General features: G+C 39.3%; 1 protein-coding gene across 3 annotated transcripts in view; it reads left to right on the top strand.

The window, feature by feature from the left end:
- Positions 1 to 18411, top strand: part of PIEZO2 (piezo type mechanosensitive ion channel component 2) — a 655640-nt gene that overhangs the window by 349227 nt on the left and 288002 nt on the right. For all 3 annotated transcript variants that reach the window (XM_019525255.1, XM_019525272.1, XM_019525264.1), the window contains exon 5: positions 8137 to 8299. In XM_019525255.1, the coding sequence (XP_019380800.1) occupies positions 8137 to 8299 (163 nt within the window). The remainder of the gene's footprint in view (positions 1 to 8136; positions 8300 to 18411) is intronic.

Below are 18411 nucleotides of genomic sequence, written 5' to 3' on the forward strand. Positions count from 1 at the left end.
CTCAATGGCAGCTGTTCCTATAGCTGCCATTGCTGTAGGAGCATCAGCTGTTGCAGCAGTGGCAGAAGAGTCTCAGCGGGACCACAGCAGAGCACTGTGGGATGCTATAAGTCTGAGAATCCCCATTTAGTACTACATGTAATTGGACAGATGTCATATGTTGTACTACAAAATGTAGAGTTGCAGAAAAGTTTCTCTTTGAAACAGGAACATTTTTGTGATGGATCCATTCTCTGCCACCCATGGTACTAAAAATGGCATGAACATATGCATGCTTACTTTTTGTAGTAACATCTATTCCCCAATACAAGGATGATGTCTTTTTTTGGCAGGGGTGGGAGGGGAGGGTTATTTGTGAGTTTTAAGATGACTGAAAAGTCCAATCCATGACCTGTTACCAGCCAGCACTTCCCAGTTTGTAAGGTTGATGTCACCCTTCTTAAAGTATGCTTTCAGGGTATCATTGTAGTGCTTCCTCTGTCTTCCACGGGTCCTCTCACTATGACTGAGTTGAGAGAAGAGGACTTGCTTTGAGAGACTAGTGTCAGTCTTCTGCACACAGTAGTCAGCCCAGCAGAGTTGATGTTTCCTGATTTCTGCCTCAGTGCTGGTTATGATAGCTGCAGAGAGGATGCTGACATTGGTGCAGTGGTCCCCCCATCTAGTACAAATAATCTGCCTAAGGCAATGCTGATGGAACTATTCCAGGCACTTAAGATGGCTTCAGTATGTCACCCATGTCTCTCACCCATAGAGGAGTGTGGGGATAACCACTGCATTGTAGACCAGGATTTTAGTTTCCATCTGCAGATGTCAGTCAGCAAAGACATGGCAAAGCATCTTTCTGAAGGATATGCTGGCACAGCAAATTCTATGTTCAGTTTCTACATCAAGACTGACTGGGAAAGGTGACCTCTGAGGTATGGGAAATGCATGATGTTTTCCAGGGGTTCTCCACCCATGATAATTTGAAGGGAAGGGGAGCAGCTTGTGCTGGGGCAGGCTGATGGAGCACCTTGGTCTTCCCAATATTAAGGGAGAGCCTTAGGCAATGGTAGGCACCTGAAAAAAGGTCAGGGGTGGACTGCAGATCAGTCTCAGTGTGAGTGAGGATAACACAGTCATCAGCTTACTGAAGGTCAGTGATGCCAGCCTTGGTAACTTTCATTTTGCTGTGGAGGTGCCACAGGTTGAAAAGCTGACCGCCCATTCAATGCTCAACCCCAATTCCAGGAGGAAGGCGGTCCTTAGATGAGACTCAAAATCACAGCAAGGTAGATAGAGAAAAGGGTTGGGGCAATGACGTTTGATACCAGTACAGATGGTAAATGGGTCTGTCTCTGATCCACTGCAGAGGACTGTGGCAGTCATCCAATCATGGAGTAGCCTGAGGACACTGATGAACTTCAGTGGACAATCAAACCTAAACAGCCAGTACCTTCCATAAGGCTTCACGATTGATGGAGTCAAAGGCCTTGGTTAGGTCAATGAATGCTAGATCACACAACCCAACACACAAGTTCAAAGGCTCCTGAAGTATTTATAAAAGAACAAACTATATCTGAACGGATTCTGAAACCAAAAGTAAGCTTCACTTTCTTACGACAGGTGTTTTGCAAGGAAGAATATTTTCTGTATTGCAAAAGTGCTTAACCCAACATTAACTAACATTTTTTTTCAAACATTATTATTCAAAAAGAATATTGCTATTTAAAATTAAGTGTAGACACCAGTTTTTGGTACAATATTACTGTGACATGAAACATCCAACACCCTTATAGCACTACAAAAAGGGGCCAGATGTTGATGTTTATTCATTAAGGGTCAAATACAGTTCTCACATCTATAGCTACTCATAGAATCAGTGCAGAGGAGTTGGTACAGTTTCATTGCATGGGATACAAGAGTCCATTTATATCTACTCTCCAGCTGCCATGGAATTGCAGGAGGGCTCTGCAGCTCAGCAGTACGCCTTAGTTTTGGAAAACCATTTCCTGCTCATGCAGCTCTCTAATGCCTGATCCAACCTATTGACTCCAGATGTTTGCATATGGATTTTTGCTTAAGGGTTCTTGCTCCCATGAAGTAAATAGGAGCTTTGTAGTATTGGGCCCTAGAAGCAAAACATTTAAAACAGCAAATGTAACTTGCCTATTATTTGTATTGTATGAGTGTCTAGGAATCCAAGAAATTGACTTGGTCCCCCAATGTCTAGCACTGTATAAACATGGAACAAAAAGATGATTGCTGTTCCAAACAACTTGTAATTTAAGTGTAAGTCAACATGTGGATGTGGACAGACTGATGAGGAAGAACTCCCATGTTTGAGTCACATTGATGGGAAAAATAATATAACCTCTTCACAGGATGTTGCAAAAACTAGAATGCCATATTTTTAGAACACAAAAAGGTGCTATAGGTAACCATGCACTCGCATGGCATAGTCACTCTTATGTTCAGAAATGTGCAATTAATTTCACTTGGCTTTTTGCAAGTGTGAAGACATTTTACATCCCTAACTTTTTTCCCATTTTGGTCCTCCTGCAGGACACTTTCCAACAAATCTGGCCTTACCCATTTTCCTTTAAATGTATTGAAAGAATAACTCATTCTGAGGTTCATTTCGTCAAATTTCTTCCCAGAATGTGTTTATGGTTGTGTTGTAAACTCCTGACAAACATGTGCGTTATAAAGAAAACTAATCCCTGGGGCAATTTTTTGAGTTCAGACAAATAGTGCCATGCTAATCAAGGATCAGGGTCTTTTGCAATTCACTATATAGTATGATCCTTCCAGACAAAAATGTTTCTCTAGGAGATATGCTCGTAAACCTAAGGCAGTTTTTTTGGCAGTAAATAGTATAATGTTTAGGCTGTTAGTAAATTGCAAAATATATAGTATTCCTTAATTAGAGTAGAAAAGTTTATGGAATGACTACAGTTTATTCCACTCTTTCTGTCGTTCAGGGGGTACCAAAGAGAGCTCTGAAAGTAATTACTTTTTCTCTCTCCAGTAACTGTACTTGAAAGATCAAAAAATATTTTTAGGCCAGTTAAAATGTAGTTTTAACAATTTACTTGCCCTGAAATGAATTATTTCATGTTCAGTTGGTTTAACCCCTTTTATGATTAAATTTGGATCAATTTCTAGACAAAATACTGTTTTGAAGCAAAAAAAATCATTTTGAAAACATCAAAATGGAACATTTAATTTTCTCCTGTTCTTTGACTGAAACTAGTTTCCAAATTCAGCATGAATTTGTGAATAGGTTAGTTGATGCAAAGCTGTATTTTTAACAAATAATCCATTCATGTGAACAATTTGCCTAGCTCTAACACTTTTACAATTTGTGCTGTACTCTTTTTGTCAGAACTGTTGTTTTAAATTACCTTTCTTATAAGACCATCTTTCATTGTACATTTTGAAAATATTAAACAATATACATTTTGAAAAGTCACATGGTTTTGTATAGTGAAAGGAAATGTGAGCAACAGCATATAAAATTCTTCCCCAGTTACTTTACATAATGTTTTCTGGAGTGTGATTTGCAGAGGAAGATAATACAGAAGAATGCAATGTGAAGAGGTAGAATGCCCCTAAGAACTGTGGAAGTTTTAACACTGAATTTTTAATTGATTGTAGCATAACTAACTGAATTTAATGGATCTAAATTTTAAGACTCAATTTACTATGAAATGAGTGATTTTATTTCTAAAATCGTCTCCCCCTATAGAAATAATTCTTTCATAGACATTACCCATATTCATAGTGGGTGTTTTGCAAATCTCTGTGTTGTTTGTATTAAAAGTAGACTAAAATCATATGAAATCTTTTTGCTCACTTGGTGCAGTGATCTGCTTTGAAACATCTGTAATGACACTACATAAGGCCATAATTCAAAACAGTTTAATATGCATTTAGAACACAGCTGTAGCATTTGGTTTCAATGTAACTATCAAGATAATTAAAATTGGCTTCTGATTATTATCATCATGCATATATATTTAACTACACTTGTCAAATGTAATTTTTCATCACCTTCTGCCAAAACAGAAAATGTAATCACAGAAGTTTGTCTGGTTTTAATCTCTCTCTTTTGCAATAAGTGCCCCTATACTGAGCAACAAGCTTGTTAATGTCAATCAGCCTACACTTCTTGTAGTGCCCAACAGGTTGTCTATATCCTATATCAGTCAAATATGTACCCTTTTTTACATCAGTCCAGTATGTAGCATTTTCTTCATGAAGCAGCAACAAAGGAAGCATAGTGACCTAGTAACCACAAGGTTAAGATCAGGGGAATGTCTTACTCAGGTATTTTAATCTTTTCTCTGCTTCAGTACTCTTGGAAGCCACTAACAAAAAGATATTCAATTGTCATCGTAATACAAGTGCAGGTTAATTCAGCAAGAGTATAATGATAGAGGGAGTCAGAGGCAGAATTTTATTGAATTTAAATCTTAAGCTAAGGTTCTATTTTAGTTTTCATATTCTTTTGAAATATACTAAATCTTCGGGGCTAAGTAGAGACAGGCAAAAAGCTGTAGTCAGAATTGATTCAATTTAGGCAGCTTCCTCTAAGCTGCTTATGTTGAACCAATAACCAACTGAACTGACATTCAGTTTTCAATTGGGAAAGGCAGGGGGAGGCCTGCACTGACCCAGGTCAGTAGGCAGGAGGTACTAGAGTAAATCTGCCAGCCTGCGGGCTATTGCCAGCCCAGCCAAGTATCCTTGATTGACTCCCCAGTATATGCCCCCAACCCTGTGCTATCCTTCAGAGCAGGTTGAGGAGCCCCTGTCCAGGTGCTGGCAGCCCTGGAGAGATGAGGGGAATTTCCCCCCTCTCCCTTCCCAGCTGCTGATTGCTTCAGCCACTGCCACAGGAGGGAGGGAAAACGAGTCCTCCCAGCCAGATGCCTGCCAATGCTTCCCCCAACCCTAGCCCTGGGTCCCCCAGCCCTGGGCAGCCCAGGGAGCTGAGGGCAATTGTTCCCCTCCTGAACTCCAGAGCTGCTTGCTTTAGCCCCTGCAAGTCTCAGGTGGCCTCAGGGAGTGAAGGGAAATTCTTCTGCTCCCCTGCAACTAGTTTTGCCTCAGACTCACAGCAGCTGATGCAGGACTGGCTGTAGAGGAACAGAAGAATTTCCCTCTGCTCCCTGAAGTTGCCTGGGACTCTCAGGGGCTAAGGCAAGCAGCTCTGGGCTTTGGGAGGGGAATAATTCACCTCAGCTCCCTGAGGCTGCCCTGGGCTGAGGGAGCCGGGGTGGGGTGAGGTACCCATCCAGAAGGATTGTTTCTTCCTTCCTCCTGTGACAACTGCTGAAGCAATGAGCAGCTGGGAAGAGGGCAGGGGGAGGGCTGCCAAAGATCCAAAAGCCCCCAGTATGGGGGCTTTCCTTCCCACCATGTGCTGTGTAGACTCTGGCTAGAAGGTGGGGGGGTGTTCCTCTGCCTCCCCCCATCCCTATGGGCTGAAGAATGCAGGCAGGAAGCAGGCTAAGGAGCAGAGGGGAGTGGCAGTCCCTGCTCCACTGGAGCAGACAGCATAGCCCAGGCCTGCAAAGCATCCTGGGATGATGGGGACTGTGGGTTAACTTGAACCAGGAAGGGATCTGGGACAGAATTTCCAAAACCTGGTTTGACCTAAATCTGTTAAGTCTGCTACTGCATCCAACCAAGTTTGTCTTAAACTGGTTTTGGCCATTTTGAAAGTGGTTTATGTGCACCAAACTTCTTTTCTGTTACAGGTTTAAATCAGTTTCCATTCACTTAAACTGGTTTATGTGTAACTTCTATCCCTAGGCCAAGTCATTCTTAATTTCAGAGGGTTATTGTAGCTGTGGTGGTTCAGGAAATATATGAAAGGTGAAGGGGTTTTTTGGAGATAACTTTTATTGGACAACTGGATAGTTGCGGGAGATGTTAAATCTGGGAAAGCAGCACACATAGTTTGACCTATGGAGGGGAGCTAAATAATGGAGAGGACAACAGCCTGTGTACAACTACATGTGTAAATGAAAACAAAATCTGCTTGAAGGAATGAGGAAGGGCTGTGAAATAAGAGCAAAGAGTCTGGAGTAGCTCCAAAACAAGAGAAGTTGCATTACAATGGATAACTAATTGTATAGAAGAGCAATACCATCCAAGTGGGAAAGGGACTATTAACTCTTAATTCAGTTTCTTTAGCAAAGTCCAAGGTTTGGCAACTTTTTGCCCATGAAGGCCACAAGTCACTGCCTGACCCTCCCCCAGAGCGGTAGCTATCCACCCTTACTCTCTTTACTGATCCCCACCCCCACACACCTCTTTTGCAGTGAGGCTAAGTACCAAAACACTGGAGCAGCAGGCTGCACGGTAGAGGAGTGCACTGCGAAGAGGATGAGCGGCACAGGTTGCTAGCTTATGACCTAATGAGTGTGGTTCAGGTCTATTTGAATCCAGGAGTCAAAAAAAGGAAATTAGGTCCAAAATCTGATCTGGAGCCTGACTGAATCTGTTAAGCCTGATTAGTGCTCTGTGGTGCACTATTATATGTTATATACACCCGTGGAAGGATGAGCCTGCAAAGATGAAATTTGGTTTTGTAGCACTTTTATGCATATTTTGCACAACTGCAGGGCATGAGGCAGTGGAAGTCATGTCCAATGAGAACCTGGCCTGAATAAAAAACAAAAAGGCTTTTACCCCGTGTATGTAATGATGAGCAAAAGTCCTGTCAGCAGCAATGTGTTTTTATTGTATCTTGCCATGGATTCCAGTAAAGATGCCAAAAGTACTTTTGAGACTCCAAAACTACTGGAATGATATAGTCAGTTATAATAATTATAGGTGGATCCCTAGGGAATGTTTCCTATTTAAACTTAACTGCTGTTAGTTTTAGATTACAGAAAGGGATGATTTTTTTTTTTACAAAGAAATACTAAATACACAAAAAAAGATGTTGGGACATATATTTTTTAACAGTTCAACACTGAGCAGCTAATCCAGCTCATTCACCTGTACTCTGTTACTGGAACCCCTTGTCTTCCTTAAGGTTGAATTCAGTTCTAGATATATATCTTTTTAAAAAAAGGAAATTCATGTGGAAACTGTATTTAAAAAGTGTTAACTTCATGCTTGGCAGCCTTACTCTGTACACTTTGAAATAATTAAGATTGTATCCTGTCATTAGTAGTAAAAAGGTGTAATAAGTCAACACAGCAGCTTAAACAAACCAGCCATTGTGTCAACTGAATTCAAATCTTAACTCCCTGTTAACTTAATTAACTAAATTCAGATACTGCATCCAAACCCATAAAGGTAATATGCCTCAGCCAAAACAATTTAGTCTATACAACGCGATGTATTGTGTACTTTTCATAAAATTCCCTCAGCCATTCAGGTACCATTCAGGAGGATGGTGAGGTGGAAATCCTAAAGGGAGAGTCAGACATGGCACTCTTTAATTAGTACTTAATATTTAAGTGCTTTTTAAGGGATCTGGTTAAATAAAATACTTCATTAAACATTGATTTTTAGTAAAATGTACAATTTTATTTTCCTTAGACTGTTTTCAAGTTAATGCAGCATTTTTAGAACTGTCAGTTGCAAAGGAGAATGGAATTGTACTTCTATATAACAAGCACAGCATCGGAGAATTTTCTTTACTTCCACCTATATGCCAAATGTTATCAGGGAAGAGGGGGTCACCCTGTAACAAGGGTGGGAAAGGAATTTCACGCCCCTTTCAGTACAGGAAATAATTGCAATGGTGTTTCCTCTAGAAAATACTATCTTCTAGAAATCAGGTATAGATCTCTTAAGTTTGGGCAGCTTTTAAGGCTGATGCCATCTATCCCCAATATTTTTTTTAGGACATTTGCACAACAATAGCTTTGATTGATCAAAATAATGTAAATCCTTTCAATATTTGTACAATGACTAGTAATCGCTTATATTGTAATTACATAGAAATAAGATACTTCATTACAGTTTTATAAATTACTTATATTCTTTCATCGTTTGTCATGTTCCAGTATTTTTAGGTCTATTCTCTACTACTTTTATTTTTTTTTAAATATGATGCCAAATTAATTCAGGGGAAAGTATTTTTAGAACTAACAGATATTACTTTTGTTTTTTCATTCCTTACAGTGTGAAGGGAGCAGATGCCGGCAATGGGATCCGAGTGTTTGTTCCAGATATTGGGATGTTCATTGCTAGCTTGACCATATGGCTTGTCTGCAGAAAAGTTGTTCAGAAACCAGTGACAGAGGATGCAGCCCAATACAACATGCAATTTGAAAATGAAGAAATGGTATTAAATACACACGTTTACCTTACATATACCTTTTTAGCTAGTACTAAATTGGGTGTTTGTCTGAGTTTTGTCTGGAAACCATTTCCTAAGAATTGGTTGTGTTCAAGTGAGCTTGGTTTCACAAAATAAAATGAATTATTTGAAAGAGAAAATTGCACTATGATAATTTATCTTAATAAAGTGCAAAGAAGAATTAAAATTTTATACTTAGAGACAAACCAAAGATGCAAACTTTAGTTTGGGTCTGAATTTTTCAAATTTCAGGGGATTTAGGTTGAGATGTCTAGCTCAACCCATTGTTATGACAAACAAATCTGGATCTGTTTCTTTTCCAGTTTTTATAATTATTTAGATTTGGTAACCTTGGACCCACATATAGATTTGCTGTTCAGTTATTTCAGACCTTTTGTCTGTATTTTGGTAAGCCTGGCATCCAGTAACAGTGTTTGGATGATTACCATGAATGACCTGGCAAAAAAAAGGAAAGGAAGGTCTTCCAAAAGCTATGCTTCTGAAAAAAGATGTCTAATTTTGTTAATCATGGGAATATTCTGCTGGACATGCTTTTGTCTTTGCCTTCTTGAAGCATATTAGTGGTGGGAACAAGGGAGACATAATGTACATAATGTACATAATTTGATGGACATATAGAAATAAAGAAACCTGTTTATTCACAGTAGGAATCACCCCAGATCACACTGTGATTCCTGATATAAATCTCAACATGACTTTTTTAAAACATGAGTGGTCAAGTCAGCTCAAGTGCCCTGTACCCCGTCTTCTACTCTACGTAGGTTTAAGTGGGAATTCTAATATTACCTTAATAAGATGATGCTACTCTTTATATTTAATTGTGAAGGTATTTCTCACAGTGGAATGGTTACAACTCATTTATTTAATGTAAAAGTGCCATTTAGAGATGGGCTACCTGTTGAGCATCAGCCATATATTTTAGTACAACTCTAGAGAGGAGGAGAGTACAAATGTTTCTCCTATATGTTATCTTTGCTTTTCCTGAATCCTCAGGTTATCCATACCTGGTCCATTTCCTGGTGCAACATAAGCATTACTGTACTTTCCACTTCATTGTCTAGGGTTTTCATGGGCTGTTCTGATGGCTGGGGATTAGTTGAAAGTTACAGCTGCTAGACCCATATTATCCCATTGGCCATGGCCCAAGATCCTGACCAGGCTCCTCTGGCTCTTTTGAATCTCCTAGGAGCAGGTAAAACTGGTCTTAAGGTTATATTTTAGCTGGATGGAGCAAAAGAGCTTTTGTAGGGACTAACATCTGGTGCTGTAATGGGAGACATTCCAAGTGCTGAGAAGTGTAGCCCAGTGACAATGTTGATAAGTACTTTTGTGTTCAGTCTATTTCTCTTACAGGAAAGCTCTATTTTATGGAAGCAGGGCTCTGACAGGCTTCTTTAAAGCCATTGATCTTCTATATAGAAAATCTGTATATCCAAGCATAAAACAAGAGTAATCTGATTATGGAAGCTCGCTAGAAGAACAAAAGGGCACACTCGGGTTCTTCTGTGTCTGAATGGTGATTTTACAAGACTCAGATTTGGTATCCATTTTTTATTTATACTGGAGATGGATCCAAGCCTATGTTCTGGGAATGGAGGAGTTCATATCTGAGCAAGAGTCTGATGGAGAAAACAAGGAAATGAGCTATGGCAGGCAGAGAAGGCTACCGGGTAATTTGCCTGGAATGTAAAGTAAAGCTAATCTAGTAAATATTGATTACATTGAACAGAATATTCTTTTCAAATGGGAGCTTTCATACACTGAGTACCTCAAGGCAGTCTGAAATGCAATGAGAGGTGTCAGGATATTATAGAAAGTGGGGAGAGAACTTTTTTACATATAAACCCCATAAACAAATGTTTGTATGGCTCCATTTATCCCCATTACATCAAAAACAAATCCAGAGTATTGGTTTATAGTTGAATAATCTGTTTGCTCTTAAAATATCATAACATTTATTCATGGAAGTTAAATATTTCATAACCCATGGTTTAAGATATCAGTTGTCTCTCTGTATGTGTCTGCAGATAACATCTTGCAATCATTTGTGCCACACACAGTTTTGATATGAGACATGTTAACACTGGAATCCAACATGGGCAGATGAGCAGTTATCCAAGAGTAGCTGCTGTGGTAGGTGTTGTCACAGTGCCTCCCCAATATGTGGTAGGAAAGCATGTAATAACTTATATGCATTGGGCAAACCATTACCCCTGGATGGGCATGGACACATGATACCTACGCTGCCTTGTTATTTATGTTGTTGTTTGTGTGGAGTAACTCTAAATGGAACTTATGTAAGTTATCCTGGTGTAGGGCTGTATGTTATGTGTCCACTCTTTTTTCACAACTGTGTAAAGAACATTTATACCAATGCAAACATGTTGTTTGTCCAAGCCCTTAGGTAGAACTCACAGAAGTGGCTAAAAGTTTATTGGAATATAGAAACAGGTAGATGGTCTGAGGAGAACATCATGCATAAACTCCGTATGTTACAGGACATTTAAGTCTTGGGAAGAGATTCTGGCCTCATGCAGAAATTGTTTTTTTCTCCTGAGAGAGTCAGTGCTATCCCAGGAGAAACTGAGTATACAGATGTTCAGGGTTTTTTTTCTCAGAGTAAAAATCACCAAGTCCAGGAGAAAAATTATCTGGGAATAACCAGGGTTAAAATACTATAGAACAAATGCCTATACATGTTGTGGCTTTTTTCAGAAGAGAACATAGTTCTCCAGCGTTCCTCCCTGACTGTCCCTCCTCCCCACTGGGAGATGGTGTGTCATTCACTGAACTCTGCTGCTTCAGCAGGGAGCAGAACATGCTCCCTTCATAATCCCACATTGTGCTGCAGGGAAACTGATCATAGGCAGTCTGGGTCAGCCAAACAGGGCTGTCCTATGTACTGCTGCCATCTGTCACCAGACAGACTAAGCAAGCCTGTAGAGCACACTGAGATGTGTGCATAGGGCCCCCATTCCCAGCTGTAAAGTGTCAGCACTGCAAGCTTTCCACTCTTCAGACTTCAGCATATTAATATCTGTACATGTAGTTCTGTGTATTTTTTTCTAGTAGGAGAACAAACCTGGGAGAATTGTCTTAGATTATTTGAATGTGTGAATACAGCCTTGGGTACTGGTCCACTTTATGTGGATTGTATTCAAGAATTTTGTTTTATGCTTTGATTAAGCATTTTTTTTTTAAAAGGAAAACTTACAACATTCACTGACTCTTCAACAACTGCTTATTGGTGATTAGCTGGTGTAAATGAGCTAGTGTACATTGCTATAGTTCTATTGAAGTCAAAAGAAAATCCAATATGATGAATGTTTACAGTAGGCCATAAAAATTTTTGGAGGCATCTAACATCTAAAATAATTTGTTTGAAGAGCTCAGATTTAATAGTTTTAATTTAATCAGACCTTTAAAGGACACACTTCATGTCTGAATTATCATCGGTGTGTAGCTGATGGCAAAGTACCAGATTCTGGTACCCTTCCACATATAAAGAGGTACTTTCTGCTGCTAGTGACACCCCTAAAAACTACTGTAAAATTAAATCAATGGGACGGTTCATGAAAAAAAAGATATTGCTCAGATTGGAAGTGGTATCAGAATCCAAACAGAAGGGATTAAAGGTAGTGAAGGCCAATGAAAATATCTATGTCCTAATTCCTGACAGGAATCCTAACTCCAAATTTAGGGGAAACCAAGCTGCACGAGAAAGAAAAAATTGTTTTGAAGAGCAGGAGTGAAGGTGGGTGGGCAATAGGAGGCACTCAGTTATTTGTAAGTAATGCTGTTCTAAGAATAAGCAGAGTGTGGTTTTAATTAACAGTGAGTCATGAAGTAGAAAGGTCTGCCAAATACTAGGCAGCTGTCCAACTCATTACCACCCCTAAATGGTTGTGCACTTGGAGCTAACGTGTCTACAGGACTTTTTTATTGGAACTCAGAAAATTTAAAACAGGTGAATGCAGCTGGAGGATGGCTCAGACTGCAAACTCTGAAAGGCACAATGCCAGTCAAAAGGTGTAAACGGTGGAAAAAAGAGGCCAGTTAGCTTCCCAACTGCAGCTGAAAGTAGAGTGATTGTGATTTGGTGCACATGGTGACTTGATATGCTGAAATGCAGATGCAGTATACACAGTCTAGTAGGTATTTAGAAAGAAAGCTACTTTTCTTAAGATTTTGGATGAATTGCCCAGTACTGTAAGGGATAGAAGCAAATCTGTTCAAGTTTTCATAACTTAAACTTTACAAGAGGAGTTGATCTTCATTAAAATATACATTAGTAGTTTGTCATGTAATTTTCTCTTCCTGTATTTATCCCTTTGTCCCTTCAATCTTGGTTCTTATAAATACTACCTACGGTGTTCTGAAGAAGGTGAGCAGAATGCTCTGGTCTACACTTTGTCCAAAAAGCTGCTTCAAAAGTGGACTAGGAGCAGGTTTAAGTGTAGTTTAAGAGCTGTGCTCCTTGGCATGTTCAGGCATGCATAGGAAATGTCCTCCTGCCTCCAAGTTTCATATCATCCAGCATCCTGCTGATGGTAAATAGAACCTAATAGGAAGGGAGAAAGGCTCAAACTCCAGTCGCTATCTGGGCACATCCCCAGCCTGGCCCCAATAGCAGTGGTGTGCAGCCTGCACAACTGCTACAAAGACTATGCTGGGACCATGGTCTGTGTCCCAGGGTAGAATGGGGATGGAGCCTGCTGGCACAGGGTGGGGGGTGGAGCAGAGGCTGTGAGGGAGGGAGGAAGCAGAGGCTAAGTGGGAAGGTGAGAAGCAGAGGTTGAAGGAGAAGGGAAATAGAGGCTGAGGGAAGGAGCATATAGGAGGAAGAAGTGGCAGGGGACAGGCACAAGCAGGGGATATGCTGCTTGTCTTCCCCACAGTATCTGCTCCCCCATTGCCTGCCCCTCTGCAGCAGTTGGGGGAATGACTTAAAGATGACCCTCCAATTATTAGATTCTACTCATGAAAAATTATAACAAATATATTAATGTTCCACATATAGAATCTAATTATTGGGGAAAGTTGTCTTAAATTCAGGGTTGTCGTAGATTTGAGTAAATACGGTAGTTTGTCCATTCGTGTTTGAACTGAAGTGTGTTCTTTGCACAGAATTTACCACCTTACCCTTTACCCACCTTAATACCCTGTAAGCTTTCTTGACTGTAGTTGTCCTTTGAACAGATATCCTTACCGAGCTGTCCACAAAATCCTCTCTGATTGCAGGGGGGTAACTCAGCATGTGAATGCATGGGACAGCATCAGTGTCTGGGCTGCCAACAGCAGTGTCCTTTAGTTTAACTGTTATTTTTCCTCCTTAATGCTTACACTTCTGATGCATTTATGATATCCTCTCTCAGCCTTTGTTGGCTAGCCCTGTAGAGCAGAAAAGACCTTTCCAGTTTCTTTGTCTTTGACAATGTTTTAGCATCTCAGGCCAACCTTCTTAATTCTATGTCTACCATCTGTTCCCACTTTGCTTTGGTTTTTCTTTATATTCTTGATGATTTGTTAAATCAAGATATGAGAATGTATCATCACATTAGCTATAGTGTCCTGTGATAAATTCACATGAATTGGCTCAAGGGCACTATCTTGGGGAGTAAAATAATTGCTGTCCCTTTCTAGTACAATAGCTATTGCCTGTAATAGATTTCAAGCCTCCCTTACTAAACTGCTAATGTTCCCTGTCAGCCCTACTTTCCTGTGATTCTATGATCTTATGTTCTGTTCAGTTAATTTACTGGAACATTTTCCCTTAAAATAGTTGGAAGTGTGTGAGAGTCCTAAAAGTTTACCTGTGAGTCTTTCCTTTCATATGGAGTCACAGTCAACAAGCAGCTGCTCGTCACAAAATGCCTTGCTCTTTTTCCAGCAGATCAGTATTTCTCATTGGCAACTTGGACTAAATGTCAAGGTCTTGTTAAGCAGAACAGAAATCATGCAGACTGATAATGGGAAAACACGCTTTGACTGCTGTGTTTGACTGCCCCATTCAAATAGAGCTCTAACCAACATGCCATTCAAATTGATTGCTAGGACATAATTGTAGCCTATATTTGTAAAAGAAGAAAGCCCAGTCAAAACCTTGCTGCTATTCCACTTCTGATATTTCTATCTTAGATTCTTCAATATACTCTTTTGACTTTACTGCAATCCTGAGGAATTCATTAATCAGTCATTTTAATATAATCTCTTTCTTTTAAGACAAAAACTGTTATCTTGTACACTTTTCAGTGGTCTACTCCATGTGGCTGTACACAAATGAACCCTAGCTGGTTGCATTTGGCTTAGCAAAAAGACTAATCAATCTCCCATTGAAGTCAATAGATATGTTTGTTACACTAAACAATTCAACAATTTAATCTCTCTCCCAGCAAGAATTTCTCCTTTAGATTATTTAAATAAATTATTTAGATATTTTATTTGAAAAATCATCCATAAACACTGGAATCTCTTTTCCTTTCGACCTTTTGGGTTTTTTTTAAATACATAATAGCCTTTTCAAAACTTTGTGTTTTGTAGACTGTGTGGCTTCTTATAAACAAGCTTGAAAGTATGAGTGGTGAAATGTTATCATAGATTAGATTTGGAATAAAAGAAACTAGTTTAAGAAAAGAAAAGAAAAGAAAACCAGAATGCCCCGGTAACTTTAGAGTCAGTTCCTCTAGTACAGCTAAAAAACCAAGACTGTAGAAGCAGAAATTTTCTACAAGAACCTTGTTTTGCAATATGCCCAGTCCAGTTACTCAACCAAACCATTCAGATATAAACACTATTTAGATAGAACTTTGTGAAATGTCAAATACTGTATGTTGCAGAATTCCCATGTTCTCTACACTATGGTCTCTGGGACACCTGTAGAAATCAAAGGTATTCAGTGGGTTTGCTGAGGTGTAACTGATTGGAATAGGAATTCTATTGGTGGTACAAAAAGGGAGAGAATCCAGTCTACTATTTGCAGAGTCGGTTCCACAGAGCTAAGAGGAAATCAAAATCTCAATAATTTATTTGAGGTAATAAACTCTTCCAGTTTGAGAAGTCTGTTGAATATTAAATTAGACTTCTTCGTTGTCATTTTTCAGAGTATAAACACACTTCTAGCAACTTGCACTGGGAGTCGCACATCAAAAAATATCAGAGCAAAAATTAGAACATGGAAGTTCTAGCTAAATGTGCACAAACTCTCTAATTATATTTTGTCCTTCTTTAAAACCTACAACCCAAGCAATATAAGCACATTCATCCAAACATCAATCTGATTGTGTTCTCCCTTTTTATTTCTATAAGCATCATATACAGCTTGATACACAAATACATTGTGATGTAGTGTTTATACAATTGTGAGTAGTATCAAACCAGTTCTGAATCAGTAAAATCTACCCGAGCTCTGCTCTCTAATAAATGCAACACTTGGTTTCTAAGCTTTGGCTAAATTTGTGTTCTGAGCAGGGAAAGAGGATTCAAACTTATTTTTTCCCTTTCTCACTCTGTGCGTCCTGATTCAGGTTGGGAGGAAATGTCATTGTACTGCAAAACATGGTATTTGGCCAGCATTTATGGTACAACTGGAAGAAGGAAGCACCTGAATTCTCATGAGTGAGCCTTTTCTTGTGAGCTTACCAGTGCATAGTCAGACATTTCTGATAATTACTGTCATACTAGCAAGTCATGCTAGCAAACTTTGGAATGCTAATCATTCTGAGTTATGGAAACTTTTGGTACTTACTTCTTTCTAGATAGAACACTACCAGATAGTAAAGTTCTCACTTCTATCATCATTGAAATGTTTAAAGGCTTACATTTTTTCCTTTGTAGAGTTTCAAAGTAATTGAATTAATATGTTGCATATTTAAAGACATGATATCCTTAGCTGTAAGCACAAAACCAAGTGTATTCTGATGCAAGAATGGCTTTAAGATCAGACTAAGCCTGCCTGTTAGTAAATACATTTATGAGATTTGAAGATATCTTGGTGCATTAGTGTTTATATTGTACCAGATAAAACATTTAAAAACTAATAAATGTTAATGAAATAGCCACCAAAGTAACTAATGGACCTTCTGGCCCTAGTCATAATAGTAGCTGCCACAACTGCCACAAAGGCAATAATGTTTCCTTTTCTGTGCTTTATCTGAGTTTGGCAGTTTTAAAAAGTGTTGTACACTGGAAACTCCTGGGATTTGCACAAAATTATTGAGAAACCTAAACTACATTTAATCTGTTTATAAAAAGTCCTGGGGCCCTACTCCACATAGCAAAGGTCATGGAAACACATTTTTATGACTTCATAAATGCTGTGTACTACATACTCCTTGAAGGGAGAGATTTATTTGATTTAATCAGAGGGATGCTATAATTGTATAATAAGTAATTTATGGAAGTACAAATATTTTTCTAACTATAGCCCACTGAGCATTGGATTGCAGTCTCAGATTGAACCATGTGGTGATGAAGGCCTTGCAAAATAATTGATTTGAAATAATACTGTTCTCCAGTGAGTATGTATATGCATTACAACCTAATCATCAAAAAGTGGCCAAGCAACAGATGAAGGATCACCAGGTAGAGATAAAAATCTTTGGACCATTCATGGTACACACAACCTCAGGAATCTGAAGTGTTTCATTTGTGTTTAAGAAAAGAACAACAGAAGCTTCAGAGTTGTCAATTTAGACCATCTCTTGTGTCTTCATTGGGTTAGATAAGCAGAGGATATGGAAGCAGAGATGCCAACATTTGCATTTTTATACTTTATGGAATATAGCATTTCAAATATTTTAGTTTTGTTTTGAAGATGTAATGGAAAATGCAAATGCTTTTGTAAAGACATAGAAATTGCATACTTGACTTTGATCTCACACTGCTTTTCTATTCTGTTGGTAATCCTGTAGGCTTGAGCAGAATTGTAAGATATTGCAGGATCAGGCCTTGAATATAGCTCACATCCCTAGAAGTTCTCCATCCTAGTTAGAGAGCGAGGAGGAGTCTGTAAATGCTTTTGCCTGGAAGCGCCCTACATGGAGCCCCTTTGAAGTCATTAGGGTTCTACAGAAGTGCAGGGAACACTGAATGGATTCCTTCATGGGATCTAGCCTTCTGTTTCTCTGTTTCTAGTTGCTCAATAGAAAATTGTGGGATTGCAATTTCCAGGGTTGATGTAAAAGGTGCTTGATGAGAAACGCTGTCTTTTTACAGACAAAATAAACAGGCAAGGTCCCAAATCAGAGAAAATTTATGCGTGTGTTTTATAGGAAAATGTTGGGAAATCAGTTTTGCATTTACTTATTGCCTCAGTTTGGATCACAAGATTTTCTCCAAGATAAGGATCTCAGTAATACCAGAAGCACACTGTTTTTCTGCATTTCCTGTTCCATATCAATGCTGTCATAACATTTTTATGGGAACAGGACTCAGAATTCTTATCTTGGCACTATAATAAAAGAGGATGTAATCTCATATATAGGACATATTAAACTGTTACAAATCTGCTGAATGATGCAGGGGAATAATTTGACTACTGTGCTTTAAAATGTTTAGGTATATACTAGAAGGTGCCTGGAATCATAGAGATTCCACAACTATCCAGCCAGAGTCTTCCTATCCAGAAATATACTTGTTCTTAGTGCTTCTCCCCACCCACACTAGCATACATACCGCAAGACCCAGACTTGAGTGATTTAACTGAGTATGAACTAGATCAGGAGTGGGCAAAATGTGGCCCGCGGGCCAGGTGCAGCCTCCCAGGCCATTCTATCCGGCCCGCGGGGCCCCTAAAAAATTTAGAAAATTAATATTTATCTGTCCCCGGCTGCCTGTCATGTGGCCCCCGATGGCTTGCCAAACCTCAGTAAGCGGCCCTCTGCCCAAAATAATTGCCTGCCCCTGAACTAGATTCACCAGAACCATGAACCACCATACTAGGATGATTGGACTGCAAATGGAAAATGCATATTCCCTGTTGTGGCAAAGGAAACCCAAAGGCTGTTTATTTTGGGAGCTAAAAAGAAATGCATGGGATGGCTTGGCAGCAGGAATAGATTAGGAGCAGAAGAGGGAAA

This window comes from Gavialis gangeticus, unplaced genomic scaffold (assembly GCF_001723915.1).
Source record: "Gavialis gangeticus isolate Ggan-Ray unplaced genomic scaffold, GavGan_comp1, whole genome shotgun sequence".
NCBI lineage: Eukaryota > Metazoa > Chordata > Crocodylia > Gavialidae > Gavialis > Gavialis gangeticus.